This window comes from Phacochoerus africanus, chromosome 11 (assembly GCF_016906955.1).
Source record: "Phacochoerus africanus isolate WHEZ1 chromosome 11, ROS_Pafr_v1, whole genome shotgun sequence".
NCBI classification, from domain to species: Eukaryota; Metazoa; Chordata; class Mammalia; order Artiodactyla; family Suidae; genus Phacochoerus; species Phacochoerus africanus.
The window spans coordinates 108,101,744-108,121,043 of record NC_062554.1 but is presented as its reverse complement, the minus strand read 5'-3'; the positions used below and the strand labels follow the sequence as shown (position 1 = coordinate 108,121,043).

The window sequence follows — 19,300 nt, the reverse complement described above, 5'->3', positions numbered from 1 at the left end:
TGCCTCTAGACTTGAGGTCCCACATGTCAGAGGAGGACACGGAAGGCCAGAGGAAGCAAGAGGAGGCTGATTTCTTGTCTGCCCTTCATTATCATAGAATTATGTCCAAATGCAAAGTTCTCACTCTGAATCATGCTTTAAATTTAAATAAATAAAGTTTAAATAGATTTAAAATTGAAGTTCTTTGGTAGCTCAGTAGGTTAAGGATTTGGCATTGTCACTGCTATGGTTTGGGTCACTGCTGTGTGCAGGTTTGATCCCCGGCCCAGGAATTTCTGCATGCTGTGGACATGGTCTAAATTAATAAATATATTTAAATAAATATGCATAATTATATATATAATTGCATGGATTATATATGCATACCTTGGAGATGGATGTACATTTTTACCTTTCTCAGAGAAAAAAATCTCATAGGAATGGTTATTTTCTCTGAGTTTGACTGCATTTCTGTTAGCAGCTAATTACATTCTCATTGCCCCCCAGGCCACACAAATAGCTACCTTTTGTGTGTCCCATATTACCCAGCACAGATCTGGGTACATAATACATGCCCAGTAGATTCTGAGTATTGATTTGTTGATTGGTTTGACACTATAATCTATAGGTTCTGAAAGAGACTACATCCCAAGTCATTAAAATATGAATATTACACTGTCATTTTCTTTCCTTCCACTCAGATAATTTAATGCTCATATTTAGGAAAAGCAAGCTGCTTATTGTAATCAATGCAAGGCCAGCTTTCTCCTTATGCTGCACAGTTAGCCTTGTGACATCTGAGCCCTAGTTGCCACAGATGGAAAATGGGGTTAGTGACAGTTACCTTTGAAGTTTCCTGTGAGGGCTCTGAAATAATCTGTGTCAGTAATTTAGCATCTGGCACATAGAGCTTCTTCCTCAGTCAGTGAAAGTTGGATAATATCATTATTGTCATCATCTTCATGAAAAGTGGTTTTCCCCAAGATAAGCAGAAGTAGGTGCCGACCGTGCTGTGGGGAATAAGAAGGCAACCCATGTCGAAGATAACAGCCTCCCTTTTTGCCGCATGTCAGAAATATTAAAGGACTCTTGTTTAGACGCCTGTCGGCACAAATTTCCTCTTGATTCCCAAAGAAGCTGCATCCCATCAAAACCCTTTCTAAGAAGATTTCCTTTCTTCTGAAGACCTTCATTTCAGATCTGTAGATGGGGAATTTTCCGACCTTCACTACAAGAAAGATCTGGGCATTCGAGGCATGCATCCTCCTCCTCCTTTTGGTCAAAGGAGCAAAAAGGTAGATGAGCTCCAGAGATAGGTACAAAGTTGACCCAGGTGGCTGGTCCAAGATCCTTCTGCTTCCCATCACACCAAGTCCTGGGGGAGATGGAGTTGGCCTGGGCTGAAATGAAGGTAACAGGTGGTGGGCAACTCCCTACACCTCAGCCTCACACCTCACAGAGCAGGTGGACTTGGCTTGGGCAATTCCATCTCTGAAAAATGGGGCCAGTGTTGTTTCCATACGTGGCTGACATTAAGTATTCATCAACCACTTGCCAACCACTGAGCAGCATACACAAGCCATCTTCCCTGCTTTCTGGGCTCTCCTATTCCAAAGCCCCTTCTCAAACAGACCCAGTGAGGATTGTGTGATATTATTAATTGTTCAGTGTGTTATAATTATATATGAACATAAATATAGGGTTTCAGATTGTTCTTCCACTTTTGAGGAGCCATTAGTAGATGGTGAATGCTTAGTGATTTTTTTTATGTGTTACTTTGGGCATGTACCTTTATTTTTAGTTAGGGGTAGTTCACATAACATAAAATTAGTCAATTTAAAGTGAAAAGTTTGGTGGCTTTAGAACATTCCTAGTGTTGTACAACCACCACCTCTGTCTAAACTCCAAAACATTTTCATCACCTTAAGGTAAAACCTTTTACCTGTAGTCTCCTCCCCTAGGTTCTGGAAATTGCCATTCTTCTTTCTGTCTATACGGATTTATCCATTCTGTTTGTGTCTGGCTTGATGTATAATACTTTATGGCATAAACTAAACCTAGTGCTTTGACTTGCTGGGTTTTGTTTTATTTTGGTTTGGTTTGGTTTTTTTTTTTTGCTTTTCAGGGCTGCACCCGTGGCATATGGAAGTTCCCAGGCCAGGGGTCAAATCAGAGCTACAGCCGCCTGCCTACACCACAGCCACAGCAGCATAGGATCCAAGCCACATCTGTGACCTACACCACAGCTCAAGGCAATGCCAGATCCTTCACCCACTGAGCAAGGCCAGGGATTGAACCCGCAACCTCATGGTTCCTAGTCAGATTCGTTTCTGCTGTGCCACCATGAGAACTCCTGACTAGGGTTAAGTATCCAACATTGCCTTGAGCTGTGGTCGCAGATGTGGCTCAGATCCTGTGTTGTTCTTGCTCTGACTGTGGCATGGGCTGGCAACTGCAGCTCTGATTCAAACCCTAACCTGGGAACCTCCATATGCCGCAGGTGTGGCCCTAAAAAGCAAAAAAAAAAAAAAAACAAAAACAAAAACAAAAACCCAGGTTTTATAAAAGTACATTTGCAGACCAATCTAGCGACATTGGGTTCACAACTGGGCTGAAATCTGTCTTTGCAGACACCAGAACTTTCTACAACCTGTCCTTAGACTTGGTGTCTATTCCTGGTTTGCAGCTGAAGGGCCCACATGAAACAGAAGTGCTTGTGAAGCCCCAGTCTTGAGCTTCTCAGAGGCGACGTGTGTCCTGATCCTCCCCTCTGGCTGCAAAGCGAGTATCAAGGGACATGTATTGGAAAGATCCCTGAATTCAGAGGCTGAAGCGCACTGGCTCCATGGCCAACCAGTGAGGTGGTCTTAGGGAAATCACTTTACCCTTCTCTGCCAGTTTTGTCATCCCTCCTTTAAGAGTTGTGTTTGAGGAGTTCCTGCTGTAGCCCAGCAGGACTGATGGCATCTCTGGAGCACCAGGATGCAGGTTCAATCCCCAGAAGATCCAGTGTTTCGACAGCTGCAGCATAGCTTGCAACTGTGGCTCTGTTTGAGCCTGGGAACTCCACATGCCACGGGGTGGACAAAAAAGAAAAAAAAAAGTCATTTAAGGAGTTACCCTTGTGGCTCAGTGGATTAAGCTCTCCACGTTATCTCCAAGAATTGTGCTTGATAAGCGATATATTCTCTTCTCACCCTCAAATTTATTCCATTAAACAGCTGAGGATTTCCAAATCCTTGTGGTAATAAGAGCACCTTTATTCACACCTTCTTTTTCCACCTTCTGATGGCTAGGCAAACGGGGTCGTCATGGATCAGCATGGAGTAGGTGGTTTTACTTTCCAATGCCAGGGACCCGCCAAAGGCTGTCAAGTCAGAGGGTCTTCCAAGTGTGACTGTCAGCTGCCTACCCTTCCTCAAGATGCAGGCCTCCGACCGCCATCTGGTTGCCCAGGGAGGTGCATGTGGTTTTCTTAGCGGGGTCAGGATTGGGAGTTTTGCCAACAGAACGTGATGACATTGGGGTGGTGTGCAGGTCACTGTGTTTTGGTCTGGTCTCTGGGTGTGTTTGGCAGCCCTGTGTCTGCCTCTGCCAACCCGAGCCTGGACCTGCTACTCACGAGAAGGCAATCTGAGCAGTAGCAGCAAATGCCCCAAGAGACCATAGCAGACAGGGCGAAATGTTTATTGTGCAGTAGAGACATTTTCCTTAAACAGCCTCTTTAACAAGCTCTTTGCAACCCCTGCTGAGGCTGTCTTCTGTCGATACTTTAGAGACTAATAGCTTGCTCCTGCCATCTCTAAATGTGTACAGTGCAAGATATTGACCTTTGCAGATGAAGCCACATTTCCTACCTGCATGTTCCATACACTTGGCCAACAAATCTCTAATTAAAACTTTTAATGTTTTAATATGTATCACTATTGGATAGTCTGCCATGATTCTTAAAGGCCAGATCAACCAAAAGTTCATTAACTTTGGCATTCCAGCAGGGGATTATAATTTTTAAAGAAAGTATGGAGCTAATTCTGACAGATGTTGCCATGGCAATACCACTGCCGGCACCTGAGTTGCACCCAGACCAGGCTGCTAAAGGTTTATGTGGGGACTGCGGACAATACCAGGAGAGTAGATTGAAAAAGATGATTGAGATGAAGGGGAGGGGAAACAAAACCACTAAAATCCTTTGTTACAAAGGAAACACATAGTATCTAATGAAGTTTGTAACCCCAGGTGCCTCCTTGGATGGGAACACCATTGGCGGTGTGGTGTCCCCAGGTGAGCTCACCCCTGCAGTCAAGGGAAGTTATGACCTGCCAGGTTCAAGTATAGTTTATATGAAGAGGAGTATCCCTTCCAGCCTCTGTCTTAGTAGAGGAATCATTCTTTGGGGCCGTAATGACCCAGCTGCCTTTTTTTTTTTTATATAATTTTTTTTTAATTTATTTTTTTATTTTATTTTATTTTTGTCGTTGTTGTTGTTGTTACTATTTCTTGGGCCGCACCCGCGGCATATGGAGGTTCCCAGGCCAGGGGTCTAATCGGAGCTGTAGCCACCGGCCTACGCCAGAGCCACAGCAACGCGGGATCCGAGCCGCGTCTGCAACCTACACCACAGCTCACGGCGATGCCGGATCGTTAACCCACTGAGCAAGGGCAGGGATCGAACCCGCAACCTCATGGTTCCTAGTCGGATTCGTTAACCACTGCGCCACAACGGGAACTCCCCCAGCTGCCTTTTAAGCTTTTCTTTAAATTGGGTCCTGTATCAACTGTATATCAACAAAATTAAAAAAAAAAAATTCTATGTAATCACACCAAAAAAAAAAAAATCTGGAAGAATTTTGGAAATTTTGAAATAAATAAATGGATCCTGAAGAAATCTTGTGTTTTCATAAAATGCTTGTCTCTTCAGGCAAGCGCTCAAGTGGGATCCAGAATAAGGACTGGACAGGAAAAAGCAAGGGTGGCCTGGAGCCAGGCTTCCCACTGTGATGTTACCCTCCTTTTGTTCCTTTCCAAAGGCACTCAGGAGTCACTCCAGCTCCCACGCTTTTTCGTGGAAGAGTCAGAACAAAAACCCAGGGCCCAGTTCCATTTCCGGTGCCACTTCTACTCCATCACATTCCCTGGGTTAGGGGAGCCCTCTGGTCCTTCCAGCCTTGGAATCATATTAGTTTCTAATTTGTGAACATAGCTAGGACTATGTCCAAGTGCCCAATTTCTAATTGTTCTCAGTTGTCATTCTGTAGTGCACTGGATAAAACCAGGAGATTGATGGATCTTTTTCCACATTCCCTTTCTGTACCTAGCTTTCTAAACAGAGGAATTTAGGGGTTCCTGCTGTGGCACAGTGAATTAAGGATCCGACTGCAGTAGCTCAGGTCACTGCAGAGGTGTGGGTTTGATCCCCAGCTGGGTACAGTGAGTTAAGGATCCAGCGCTGCTGCAGCTGTGGCTCGGATTCAGTCCCGGAGCTGGGAACTTCCATGTGCCACAGGTGTGGCAAAAAGTAAAAAATAAAAAACAAACAACAATAGAATCTACAGGACTATTGGAAAAAAATAATGTGGACAAAATCTATCCAATCAGATGCTTGTCAACAGCGTTATCTTTATAATCATATAATGTGTATCAGATAAGAGGAATTTCACTTATTTGTGGAGTCTAAAATATGGCACCAATGATCCTATCTACAAAACAGAAACAGATCACCACCAAGGAGAGCAGACCTGTGGTTCTCAGAGGTGGGGGGAGAGGGGATGGATGGGAGTTTGGGGTTAGCAGATACAACCGGTTACATTTAGAATGGATAAGCGATAAGGTCCTGCTGTACAGCACAGGGAACTGTGTGTGATTGGGTCACTGTGCTGTACAACAGACATTGAAGAAATGTTGTAAATCAACTATACTTTAATTTAAAAAAAAAGGAATTTTATGACATGTTTGCTTAGGTGCCCAGATATATCATGTCTATGAATAAAAGTTTTTGTTTATGATCTGTGAATCTTGTCTTGAAGATAGCATTCCAAGAGTGTAAGTGAACACATTGGCCGTTTGCAAGAACACGCTTGCATTCTTCAGCAGTCATTGCTCATTTGGGAGTTACCAGTAGGAAAGTGACAGGTCTGTGGAGGTGCCAGGTCTCTGTGGAGCTCTGATTTGAGAGGTACTTTGTCTTCTTGGATGCGGGTATGAAAAAATACAAAATTTAGAGTTAGACTGTTCCAGTCCTGGTTTACTGACTGGGCGAGTCACTTCAATTCTGAATATGAGCTGGCTTGTGTGGGAAATAGGAATATATCTTGTGGAATTGTTAGGCAAATAATACGGAAAAAAAAATGTAAAACACCTAGGATAGTACCTGGAGTCTTGTTAACCTACCTCCAGGACACCATTGCCCAGAAGGACTGGCTAGTTTTTGTCACCCATTGTGTCCCCCTGCTTTGCAGGATACCGGAGCTGATGTCACATTGCATTCATCTCAGTCCATTTCCGGAAAATCTTGCTAAGGCAGTTAGGTGTTTGAAAGGACTCTGCCATGTATGCCACGACTGTATTACTTTCCACCAAGAGGATTGCTGAGACAGAAGATAAAAAGGCAGTAAGATTTGTACAGTGTGATAAAGTGAGAGCCACTCACTTTATTAAAAGAAGGGTCCATGCAGATCCCTATGATTTCTCTGTGACTAATGTGCAGACTGATGATGGTCAGGGTGCAGGCGCTTCATGGTCCTTGTGGATACAAGATGCAGCCCAAGGGCAGGGAGAACTTTGGTCTCTCTTTGCATTAGATGTTTTCCACCATAAATCTGTTTGGCCAACAGATAGTACAGTTTGGGCAGAAGTGAGAAAGTGGTATTTCCCTTAAAATTTCGAGTGAAGGGAAATTTTCTTTTTTTATGGATGCACCTATGGCATATGGAAACTCCTGGGCCAGGGACTGAATCCAAGCCTTAGCAGTGGCAACACTGGATCCTTTAACCCACCGTGCTGGACTGGGGATCAAATTGGGACCTCCACAGTGACCTGAGTCACTGCAGTCAGATTCTTAGCCCACTGTCCCTCAGCAGGAACAAATTTAGTAACATCAGCTATCAAGGGCATATGTGTTTTCAGCAGTTTCGGTCTTCTGTTGTCCCTGGATAATGATTTTTAAAAGCCCAATAGCAGCATTAATCATTGTGATTTTTTCCTAGAAGGTATAACATCTAATGGTAGCAAGAAGAGTCTAGAAAAGACTAAATTTGGAGTTTAAATCTGCATTAGCTAACAAATTGGAAGGAATAAAAATAATCGTGAAAGGATAACTCATCACTGAAAACCTTTTCATCTGTCCTTGATTTGTCTAGAGTTAACACCTAATCTGAACAAATGGATGTTTTTTGCCATTGAATTTTTATGTTGTTCTATTACTGCAGCTAGTAAATGTGCATTGGAAATATTTTGGGAAGAGTAGAAAATGTGGGAGAAAACCCAGACATAAAAGGAGGATGGAGGCAGCCTTGTTTTTCAGAACAATCCTGGACAGAGGCAGAAAGATTCAAGAGGGAAACAGGGGTTGACAGTCCTTCTCTGTTTCTGTAATGTTCTTAAGGTCTGTGAGACCAAAGTGTTCATTTCAGCTAAGAAATAGGACTTCGTGGGCCTGAGAAGAATGGAGGAGTGTTCATGTCTTCCCTTGTCCAAGTAGGTCATTCAAAGTGTTTGGCTTTTCCTCTCTGTAGTCAGAGTGCCAATTTCCTTGGCATTGTGTCTTAACTAGCATTGTTAATTTCAATATTTCAGTGATTTTTTTATCTTCCATCATACCTATCAACAATTGCTCCATTCCTTTTTTAATGACAGCGACCAGGCTGCCATGCTGAAGCTGGGCTATTATTAGCGAATATCAGAGCAGACAGCTAGAACCCTTGGTCTCCACCTGCTGGTGGCCAGCCTCACAGCAGCCAGACTGTCAATAAATCAGATCCAGCCAATGATGCCTGTTAAAATTATATATATATATGTGCATATATGTGTGTGTGTATATATATATTTTTTCTTTTCCAGATACTTTTCCCGTATATGTTATTACAAGATATTGAGTATAGTTCCCTGTGCTGTACAGTAGGTCCTTGTTGGTTATGTTTTCTATTTAGTAGTGTGTGTATTGCAACAGGGTTTTTTTTAATAAATAAAAGTACTTTTGAGTCAGAAGGTTTTTTTTTTTAAATGCCCAAGGACTGTAGGTGAATGGCTGAGAATCTCCATATCCCGTTTCTGAGGCCCACTTGGCATACACCCTCCATTGCCCTTTTCAGTTATTCTGGGTTTGACAGTTAACACCTGCAACATCAGAGCTTTCCTAACATAATAGGACACACTGGGTAGAATTTATTCAACAAGGAAAAGGAATGGCTAATGGTAATCACATCCGCTAGCAAGATCAGTTTTTGAATATGCTTCCCAGGGTGTATTATATAAGATCAATTTACAGTTCTCTCTCTTTCTCAGTCTTTCTGATTTTGAACCTCTCCAATCAAGACTGCCAAGCTGTCAGAGTTTGGTTAAAGACTTGGATTCTGTAGTCAGTGTGTTCGAAACTAAAACTTCTGATGGCACTGTGTTCCCTTACTGCAAATTTTAAAACCTACTTAAAGCTCTTCTGACTGCATTCCAACGTTAGGGAAAAAAATTCTTTTTTTTTTTTTTTTTCTGTTTTCCCTTTCCTAGTAAAAGACTCCAAATCAGGTTTGATTTTGGATTACAATGACTAATTGTTGATAAAATGATTTTCCCTTCATTCTCAAGAGGTCTCATTGAGAAACTTCCCCATATTTTTTTTTTTTTTTCGTAAATGTTGTTTAGCTTCTGGGACCTTCTCCCATGAAGATTTGCAAGTTTATACTGAGATGCGGTTTTTTCTGAATTCTGACATTGTGCAATAAGGATGAAGAATGCTTTTAAGTGGCTTTTTCCCATGACCCAGGCAGTGTGAGGCCCAGCATACCCATGTCATATAGAAATTTCAGCCATACCCATGTCATATAGAAATTTCTGGGCCAGGTCCCTTCCATTTTGTCACCTAGATGTCCTCTAAGGCCTTGTTGTCACCTGCTTTCAGCTACCAAAGCTAGGAAGAGCTTGTGGAGGGGACCACTCATACCTTAAAAGCTATGTCTCAGGAGTGGCAGATGTCACTTCCAATCAAATTCCATTCCATCTGCTACACCCAGCTGCAAGGAAAGCTGTTAGGGGCTTAGGAGGATGTGCAGTCAGAGTACTGAGGAGCAGACGGCCGACTCTGCTGACCCTGAATCCCAGCTTTGGCACGGGACAAGGACAACCTCAAAGTCTGATGTGCCTCAGCAGAGGGGAGAGACACAGACAGGTGGAGTCTGACTCTCATTGAGGCCGGTGGAGAGACACACGTCCTGTTTGGTTTCTGGTTTACAGATCATCCCCGGAACCGATGCCGATGTGACTGCTGGAACCTTCGTGCCAGCAGCCGAGGGGCCCCCCGTGGAAGAGGTGGAGACAGATAAGGTGGCTCTTTCTGCTGGAGAAGAAGCAAGTTCGGAGGAGGCCAAGATTGATGCCGAGGCCACGGAGGCTGTAGAGAGTGACATATCTCAACCGGAAGAAACAGAAGTAGTGGCTGTTCAGGTGTGTGTGCTAGTAAAAGGAGGTCCTGGGGGGATGGCGCCGGCTGGAAGGCTCTGTCTGTTGGTTCATGGTGATACCTCTTTGGGATATGGAATAGTGGATGGCTTGTGGTCAGTTTGAGGTACCCCACTCCACCAAAATGAAATATTCGATTCTCAGAAAGAGTGGTCTCTGCATTCTCTCAATATCAGCATGGTCAGGCTCCATGAGGGCCCCATTGCTGTGAAGGACCAGGCTTAAGCCCAGATAGGGAGACTGTGGGGTAAAGTGCCGGAGAAAAGGAATGAAGCCCAGATGAGGAAAAGGATGAGAATGGAGGGATGAGAAAGAGAGTAGGAGAGAACCATAGGGGGATCCTATGGGTTAGGTGAGAAAATAGCCATGAAATGCTGGGCCTGGTGGCCAGGCACATGGTGAGAAGCCATTATTAGTAGTTAAGTCAGATTACTTTTATTACTGTTGTGTGGTTGTTATTATCCGAGTGCCCAAACGCACTGTCGGTCCCTGTTCACCAAAAGCCCATCCCTGGGTTGCACTTTCAAAAGGAAATGGGTCAGGACGGAGTTATCCCAGCTCTTCAATTCTGAGAGACACAGTCCAAAGCAACAAATGCCAATATTCCTAATGTGGGGTCTCAAACCCAGGTGCCAAAGCAAGGACAGCCCCTCTCAACCTCAATTTCTTCTCTTCTGTGTTCTCAGTAGAAACAGTGGCGAGTTGGTTTAATGTTAGGCTCTGCTTTGTCCTGATTATTTCACTCACAATAAATGTCCAAACATTGCTGCAGAGGTAACTTAAGCTTGAATGTGAACGAGGCCTTTCAAACAGTGAGGAGCAGTAGCATTTAGAGAAATAACTCACAACTATATTCCATTTTTTCCCATAGGTCGTCTTGTCACCATGTCTGGATTGTTTTGTGTATATTGTTAGGCTTGTTGCAAGAGTGTATTCTTTTCTCCAAATTGAAGAAGGGACGTGCATAGGGATACAGAACTTGACCTCCAGGCTTCCATTATGCTCGTGAGGTTCCCCTCAGTGCTCATTTTTGGCAAAAAATAGATGCGAGGTCCTGATCCTTTGGTTCCGTTTTTGCCCCTGACAGTAGAGTACTTGGAGTGGTTGGTAGGAATTGGAATCCCTCACGCTGTCCCTGCAGTGGGGGCTCTGATGACCATCACTGAGCAAAGGCCAGATTGCTTATCTCCAGACGCAGGCCAGACCTTTACCAACAGTGTGGTTTCCAGGAGAAGAGCAATCACGGGAAGTCAGATGTCAGCCTCAAGTAGGTGTTACTAGTCAGTGGGACAAGAATGGACCCCTGCAAAACTAAGAGCATCCTTGGGAGTTCCCTGGTGGCCTAGCAGGTTAAGGATCCAGCACTGTCACTGCTGTGGCTCAGGTTGCTGCTGGGGTGCATGTTCGATCCCTGGCCCAGGACCTTCTGTATGCTGTGGGTGTGGCCAAAAAACGAGCATCCTTGGAATCCATCAGGACTGTCCCCAACCCCGTCATGACTCACCTTCTCTCCCTGAAGTCTCCTGTTCCACTTCTTAATCTCCCTAGAAACCTCACTCTTACCAAACTGCCTGGTTGTTGAAGGATCCAGAAATCAGTTCCCATAAGGGTTTCTGTCTCAGAAGAGACACACAGGAGGCATGACAGGAGGGAGGCCCTGCCAGGTGCAAGGCCCCGAGGCCAGATGGTTTGGGGAACTTCAGGCATTGGCTGAATAGGGCTGGTGGGGAACTTGGAGCCCAGGAGGGTTCTGGGCAGCTCAGGGAGGGCGAGGAAGTCTTCTTTCCAGCCTCTGCTCTACTCCTTTTCTTCCCCAGGAGAAGGTCATCCCTTCTGTCGTCATAGAGCCCGCCTCCAACAACGAAGGGGAGGGAGAACACGAAGTAACCCCGGGCGCAGAGTACAAGGAGATCACTGATGACACGGCTCTTCCCGGCCCTGCCAGTGAGACACCTGAGCTGGCCTCCCAGCCGGCACCTTCGGCTCCCTCTACAGGCCTGGCCTCCCAGGAGGTGCCTCCAGGCTTCCTCTACAAGGTCTTAACGTTTCTTATCTCCTAATCTGGTGGCCTTTGTCCTTTGCTTGGAGGCCCTTTGGTGCGAACCTTCGGTTTTCCGCTTTTTACTATTACTTTTGTTACCTCTGTTTTCTGTACTGCTTTCGCCTTCATCCCAGCATCACACGGTAACATGGCAAGATGGCCACGCTGCTGGATTGCAAGGACCACAGTCATATGTCTTTCCGTATTTTAACATCCAGTAATTAAAGAAAATTCAGCAGAGGGCAAATGGTATGCCCCTTGGTAGTGAATGGGGTGGGGGTTGCCTCCACTCAGAGTGCCCTCTGGAGCTCCCCATGGAGCCCAGGGCTTAAAACCATCCCTGTGCTCATCTGCTCCCTGCTGGATGCAGGAAACCCAGCCATTGGGTCAGCAGTCAGCTCTGGCACCTGTTTTGGTATGTGGCAGAGTGGGAAGTCAGTAAATATTTCCAAAGTGAATAAATCTGTTAATGGGCTTCTGTGATAAGGAAAACATATTAATGAGAAAAGATTTTGCCCAGAGGAGCCAAGAGATGGCCACTTAGAGTTTTCATAAAGCAAAGGGTCCTTACCAAAAAACCCAATAAAGTACCTAAAAGCACTGGCTTAAGCCAGAGGTTAAAGGCCAATAATCCTACCTAATAGAATATAGTTGGAATTTTAACTTGGGTATATAATCCTGCTTTTCCAAATTCAGCTTTTTCTTTTAAAAAGTGTTAAATTTATCTATATTTGGGGAGATTTAATAGTAACAATCAGAGAGTATCTTTTCTTCTCTCCGTGTTGGTTAGAAAGTAACTGCTACCTTATCACCTCAAATGAGGACAGGTGGGCTCAATGGTTTGATGAATGAACGAACATGGAGAAAAACTAGACAGGTGGCTAGTGAAGGAATGTGCCCCCCTGTGTTCTGTTTTAAGTGGAGGGCAAGACGTCAAGGAGTCAGATGCCAAGCAAGGCCAGGCCTGGCATGGTCCACCCCAACTCCCCTCACTAGCTGCAGTGTGAGCTGGGACACTGCACTTACCTTCAGAGGTACTTATGTAACTAGTGCTAACTAGCTAGTTACATAAATGATGCTTATGTAACGTGCTAACTAGCTAACCACGATGCTAGTCATATTACCGTATATAAATGTATCAAGTTAACATGATGTATACCTTAATTTTTTTTCCCTTTTTTGTCCTTTTTATGGCTGCATCCATGGCACAGGGAAGTTCCTGGGCCAGGGATTGAATCTGAGCCACAGCGGGGGCAACGCCAGATCATTTAACTCACTGTGCTGGGTGGAGATCAAACCCAAGCCTCCACAGCAACCTGAGCCGGGTTGGATTTTTAACCCAAACCCACTGCTGCATGGTGGGAACTCTCTGTATACCTTAAATGTATACGATGTTATATGTCAAAGATATTTCAATGAAAAACAGAAAAAGAAAGAAAGGAAACAGATTATCGTGGTTTAAAGAGTAAGATAGGGAAGGAATTCTATTTATAAAGAAATCAATTACAGGGTTTAATTAACAGTAAGTCTCACATGACATGCAAGTGATTGTTTTTCCAATTGTCATTCTTTTTCAGAAGCTGGAGTTAAGTGGAACTTTTCACTTGGGTAGTTTTAGCTCAGTTTAAAAAAACCAAATAGGGAGTTCCCGTCGTGGCGCAGTGGTTAATGAATCCGGCTAGGAACCATGAGGTTGCGGGTTCGGTCCCTGGCCTTGCTCAGTGGGTTAAGGGATCTGGCGTTGCCGTGAGCTGTGGCATAGGTTGCAGACGCGGCTCAGATCCCACGTTGCTGTGGCTCTGGTGTAGGCTGGTGGCTACAGCTCCGATTAGACCCCTAGCCTGGGAACCTCCATATGCCGCAGGAGCAGCCCAAGAAATGGCAAAAAGACCAAAAAAAAAAAAAAAACAAATAAACAGTAACAAAGCATTGCTGATAATAAAATGCAGATCTCTCACAAACATATAATGAATTGAAATTTATTAATGCTCCACATTTTGGCTCTCATAGAGGTATTGCTTTACTAAATATACATTCAAGTGGCCTCAGTATCAGTCTGTAGGATTCTGATGTTTTAAGTAAACGGAGATTAGGATTTCCTCTCTGTCTTCCAAGGCCTTCTGCTTTGGGGTGTGACACACATCTTCGCCTTTTTTCTCCAGCTCTGAAATGCTACTAAAGAGGGCCTGCTGAGAAGCCACCTGGGAGACTTTGATTTTACATCTCCTTTTCTTTCTAAAATCAATCAGTCCCTTTACTCTTTCACAGGTGGAAACACTGCATGATTTCGAGGCAGCAAATTCTGATGAGCTTACCTTACAAAGGGGTGATGTGGTGTTGGTGGTGCCCTCAGATTCGGAAGCTGACCAGGTAAAGGATGAGAGTGGATGGTCCTGCAGGCTCTGTTGGTGTTTCCTAAGTCAGTGGGGCACAGTGACCTCCTGAAGACATCTCCACTTTTTTGAGATAATGCATGGAAGCTCTGGAAAGGGCTTAAGACTACAGTGCATCACTGACTAGGTTTTTTAGGACACTTCTTTAGGGATAATACTGTTTTGTTGGTTTTTTATACAAGCAGATGACAAAGCATAAATTACTAATATCAGGCGGAAGTGTCTAGGTGTCTCAGAACCATTGAAAACCTCATTATAAACATAAAATATACAAAAATATATACTTAAAAAGATATTATAAAATATAAACTTACTTTTTTTGAATTAACCATCACTATCTTTTCAAGAAATTAAGAGGAAAAAGCTAGCCTTTTATATTTGCCAACATGTGTGCCATTTCCAGAGCTCTTATTTCTTCCTGTGGATCTGAGTTTACAAGTAACTTGACATCCTTGTGCTGGACTACAATGCTCATTAAACCAATTATTTTACTTTCTTTTGTTTTTGGCCATGCCTGCAGCATGCGGAAGTTCCAGGGCCAGGGATCAAACCTGCGCCACAGCAGCAACCTGAGCCGATGCAGTGACAATGTGGGATCCTTAACCTGATGCACCAGAAGCAGACTCCTAAGCCAATTTTTTTATTAAGTGTTGGCAGTTCACATTTTTCCAGTAGTGTGTTGGACTCTGAAATCCCTGTCTTTGTCTTGCAGGATGCAGGCTGGTTGGTAGGAGTGAAGGAATCAGACTGGCTTCAGTACAGAGACCTTGCCACCTACAAGGGCCTCTTTCCAGAGAACTTCACCCGGCGCCTGGATTAGGGCTGAAAGTATTGTAGAAAGAGCCTGATCACTGGGTTTTTAAACCTTTATGAAAACCTGAAGAGTTCACTTTTGCTATTACGCTCTTAACGATTTACAGAGACTGATGCCAGACAAAGCTGGGAAGGATATATCCGTGGAGCATGTGTGCAGACAAATGTAAGAGGGAAAAAAAAAAAAGAAAATTAAGGAAAAGGTCTTCATTGGTTCCCACGTTATTGCGAAGATTTTGTTTGTGCTTTGTTTGAGCTGTGGAAACTCGTGTACTTGACCCCCCACCAGTTCTAAAGTAGCTTCCTCCAGACCTGAACCTTAATTTCTCTCCACCAAGTGTACTGAGTGGCTGCCCTGCAGAAGACGTGATGTGTTATCCTGTAATACGAGATTATCTTGTTCCCCTGCGCAGGTGTGAGCACGTGCTCTCTCTCCCTTTCACGTTTACTGTGTTTAAAACGAATCCGCCGCAAAAGTTTTCAATGTTCTTTTCCAACACACCTCTCCTTCTCTATATATGGACACACAGTCACACAAAGCTAGTTCCCATCCCTCCTGAATCTATGTGTATGCACAAGGCTACATATACATAGTTGCGCTCTCTCCTTTCCATTGTAGCTTTCAGCCTCTCCAGTGTCATTGATACATGCATTGCTCTTATTGTCTGGCATTATTACAGTAGCAGTTTTGCCTCTGGGCAAAACCTGCCATCCCATTGCCAAAAGAGTCGACAGTATCTGTGTTCAGAATGTGCATTTTTCAGGATGCGATGACTAATCGCATGTCCGAGCTGCTGCCCCTTTTGGAGAAAGCAGTCTGACGGTTAGGGTGTCCGGCTGCTGTGGCCGGAGGTAGGTGAGTTGGAATCAGCAGCTAAATTGTCTTAATTTCTGCCTTTCTGAGGTTGGCTAGATGATGGGGCATTTAAATCCATCCCCAAAGAACGTTATTTCCAAAAGCTCCTATATATTTCCACCTCTTTCTATTTATGCAGCTCATCTTCACAGATTGTCCAAAAATAAGATATAGTGACATATGCTGTATCCACCAGTCATCTGTAACGATTATGTTTTCAGTGCTGTGTCATTCCAAATAAACCTTTGGTAATCTCCAGCAATGACCTTAATTCCTGCTGAGTCATTTGTTTTAGGAAGATTGCTTCAGTCGGACGCACTCCTTGAAACAGTCTACCTTGGAGTTGTTATTTGTGCAGAGATATGCTTATTCCTCCAGGTTGTGCTCCATAGCCCACCTCCCTTCCCCAAACTCCTTTCATCTCAGTCATTGCTGGTCACTCGGTGGTCCTTGCTGCCCAGCAATCACTACAGCACAAATAACAGCTGCCGACAGAGGCCCCTCCGAGATGCTGGCTGTGGCTGCCCTATCTGTGCATCACAGAAATCTCACGACCTCCATAATCAGCAATTCCTTCTCCCACCAGTCTCATTTTTTGGTCACTTTTCTTTCTGACATGTTTATGTTTGTAGGTACATAAAAAATAGATTCGATAACATAGAAAAGTCAATTCACTGGGCCACAGTTCTTAGAAGAAATTTCTTAAAGCCCTTTCAGTTGATCACTCTTTCCCCAGTATAACTGTATACACTGTAAGCTGATCAGAATGGGTGTTAGTAGACTTTTAGGTTTTGTATCTATTAGTGAGTGATGGTTTCAGTTCTTCTGGTGGATTACCAACTTGGACATTTTGTGGATGTTTAAGTGTTAATAGAGAAATAGCTATATTGATCCAAGATTTTTCCAGGGAAGCTGGATCACCATGAATGGCCTTGACCCAGGGAGCCCGCTCCCAGTGTCCTCTTCATCTTTTAAGATTTCTCTTGCAAAGCCAGTGGCACTCAAGACCTTTGTGAACTTTAGATAGTTCAAAGAACCTTCAAAACATCAGGTAAAGGACACTTGTGATTCTAATTAAACGTACACCTATCTGGCATTCCTGCGAATACCACATAAGAGACTGAGCGATGTATATAGTTGCAAGACAATTTGGATTTTTAACAATATTTCAGCGTCACCAAAGCCCTGGAGATGGGAAGCACTGCATGCACCATGCTGTCACACTGCTTTTTCTGACAAAGTTGGGACGATCTGGACTGCCTGGGAGAAAAGGTGCTGGTTCAGCTTTCTGAGTCCTCTTTACCACATTAAAAAAGCCTAAACTCAGGCTCTTAGAAAAATCCCAGCATGGCCCCAAGACCCATTCTGATGGCCCATTTAAGAAAAAAACATCTGGGAAACTGCAGAAGTTATAAGATCACCCACCCTGCGGTGACACTAGACACCTGGACACTTCAGTGGATAGCAGGCATAAAAGAGACCTTCAGCTTCCCAATAATCAGACCAAGTGCTGATAATCTATATGCTAATAAGATACAGCTTAGTAGCCATCTGGTTGATAAAGATAATATAGCCCTGGTAGTATTTAGTGAACACATGTAACCCTGGGTTACATTCTCAGGGACTTGCTTACAGCAGACATGAGGTCAGTCGCAGCATAGCTCGTATGGCCAGGAGGGGACAGCAAAGGGCCTGCCACTGGGGGATGGACGCACACAACCCAGGGGGAGCAAGCTGTGGAACGCTGAGCAGCAGAGAGGAGCAGTGCACCAGGTAAGCAGACAGATGTGTGAACATGGGTAGGTAAGGTTGGCATACCATTCATATCAATGCAAAATTGCATTCCTCACAAAAGATACTTGCCACAGATAGGTAAGCTCACAGACTTTTTCACAGATACATAAGCTCGAGGGAAACACAGCTAACAGACTGAGCATCTGTGGAGGAACTCGTTTAAGGAAAGAAGGGGGGAAAGGAATAAAATAAACTATAAAACTGTATAACATGGCTGGTACAGATTAATGATGGCAGTGTGCCATAAACTGAGAAATAGGACCCCCCCCCCAAAAAAAAGCCCAAACAAGAAAAACAACAAGAAGTCAGGTTAAAAATTAAGCGGAAACAAAAAGAAATCAGAAAATATATACCATGGACACACTCAGAGAACCCTACTTCCAGGATAAGCCACCAGAACCTCACATTTGAGCTTGGAGCCTCAATTTTATGCAACCCATCTCCCTTCAATCTCAAGTGCCAACTGGCAACTTAAAGAGTAGCCCAAAGGGAATTTGTTCATTTTCTTCAGTGGCTGTGGAAGACGCAACTTATTCCCTCTTAAGGAAAAACATTTGTGTACAGTGGCTACCAAATGACATTTAGCTAGATCTGACCATTGTGCATTGGTCATGGCATTGACCCGTCCTCAGGGGAATATTCTTATCCAGGCGATCATAGTAAACCCAGAATGAGGGCGCTCCTGCATTTAAGAACACAGGAGTCAGGCCCTGATACACACCCTTGAGAAGCTCAGTAATATGAAGATGGAGAGAAGGCAGGATAATTTAGGTTTTAGCTGAGATATTTTCCGAAGCATAGGAAACTTTGTATTCCAAAGTTTCCAAATATAGGAAACTATTTCCAAAGCATAGGTTCTTCAGAGACAGGCATATTAAGTATGTTGTTGATAATCTTTCTGGCTTTTAAAAATCATGAAATACTAAAACGTTTTAAAATTATTGAAACCTGGAAATGGTACAGACAGATTCTGAATATCCCTAAGAGAATTCTATTTTGAATGCATATTTAGATTCACTAAAGTTCTTCTCTGTTTGGAGGTAGAGCTAGAACCAACTACCTATGAGAATGTTACGGCAGCCGCCCAGCAGCCCTGCGCCAGGCTTGAGGATGTGGCTCCCATTCGAAAAAGAGAAAAGATCAGCATCCAGTGCCTATTGTCCCTTCTTGGTTATGTGAGGGCGTCCCCTCTCTTAGATGGAGTGGTCAAATATCCCATCCGACCTTAGGCTGACCAGAATTAACCACTCTTTACCAGCATAGCCTCTCTGCCCATCGTCCCTGCCCAGTGCCTGTCTCTGGACAGAGGTAAAGAAAACCCAGGTGTACAGGCCCTGCCTTGATTTTTCAAATCCTAAGATGCTTGCTCTGACATGCCCTCTATTAATATTAAGCAAGTTTCTAAGCCACAGTTAACAGGTAAATTGGATGAACCAGCCATCTATTTCTCCAACCAGGGTGAAAGTAAACAGAAAAAAGCAAAACTGATTATGCCCAGGCTCTGAGGCTAAACACTTGGCCTAAGTTGAATGAATACTAGCTATGAACTCCTTTTCTCCCACAGGCATGGTAACAACTCAGGGTGGTCTTAACTTCTAGAGGTCTGTTTCCTTTGCCCCCACAGCTCTATTTGAGGTAATAGCAAAGAAAATGATGACAGATCAGATTCGTTTTACACCATAATCTTCAGAAAATCCCTTTTTGAAATCTTTGATCACACAGTCTAGGACCGTGGGTTTAGATTTGGGCGAACCCATG

The 19,300-nt window shown here is 43.9% G+C and overlaps 1 protein-coding gene across 2 annotated transcripts in view; it reads left to right on the top strand.

Moving 5' to 3' along the window:
- Window positions 1-16,019, top strand: part of AMPH (amphiphysin) — a 171,080-nt gene extending 155,061 nt beyond the window's left edge. For both annotated transcript variants that reach the window (XM_047753198.1, XM_047753199.1), the window contains 4 exons: window positions 9,421-9,630; window positions 11,463-11,681; window positions 13,955-14,056; window positions 14,792-16,019. In XM_047753198.1, coding sequence (XP_047609154.1) covers window positions 9,421-9,630; window positions 11,463-11,681; window positions 13,955-14,056; window positions 14,792-14,899 — 639 coding nt within the window. In that variant the 3' untranslated portion in view covers window positions 14,900-16,019. The remainder of the gene's footprint in view (window positions 1-9,420; window positions 9,631-11,462; window positions 11,682-13,954; window positions 14,057-14,791) is intronic.
- Window positions 16,020-19,300: the final 3,281 nt, after the last annotated feature.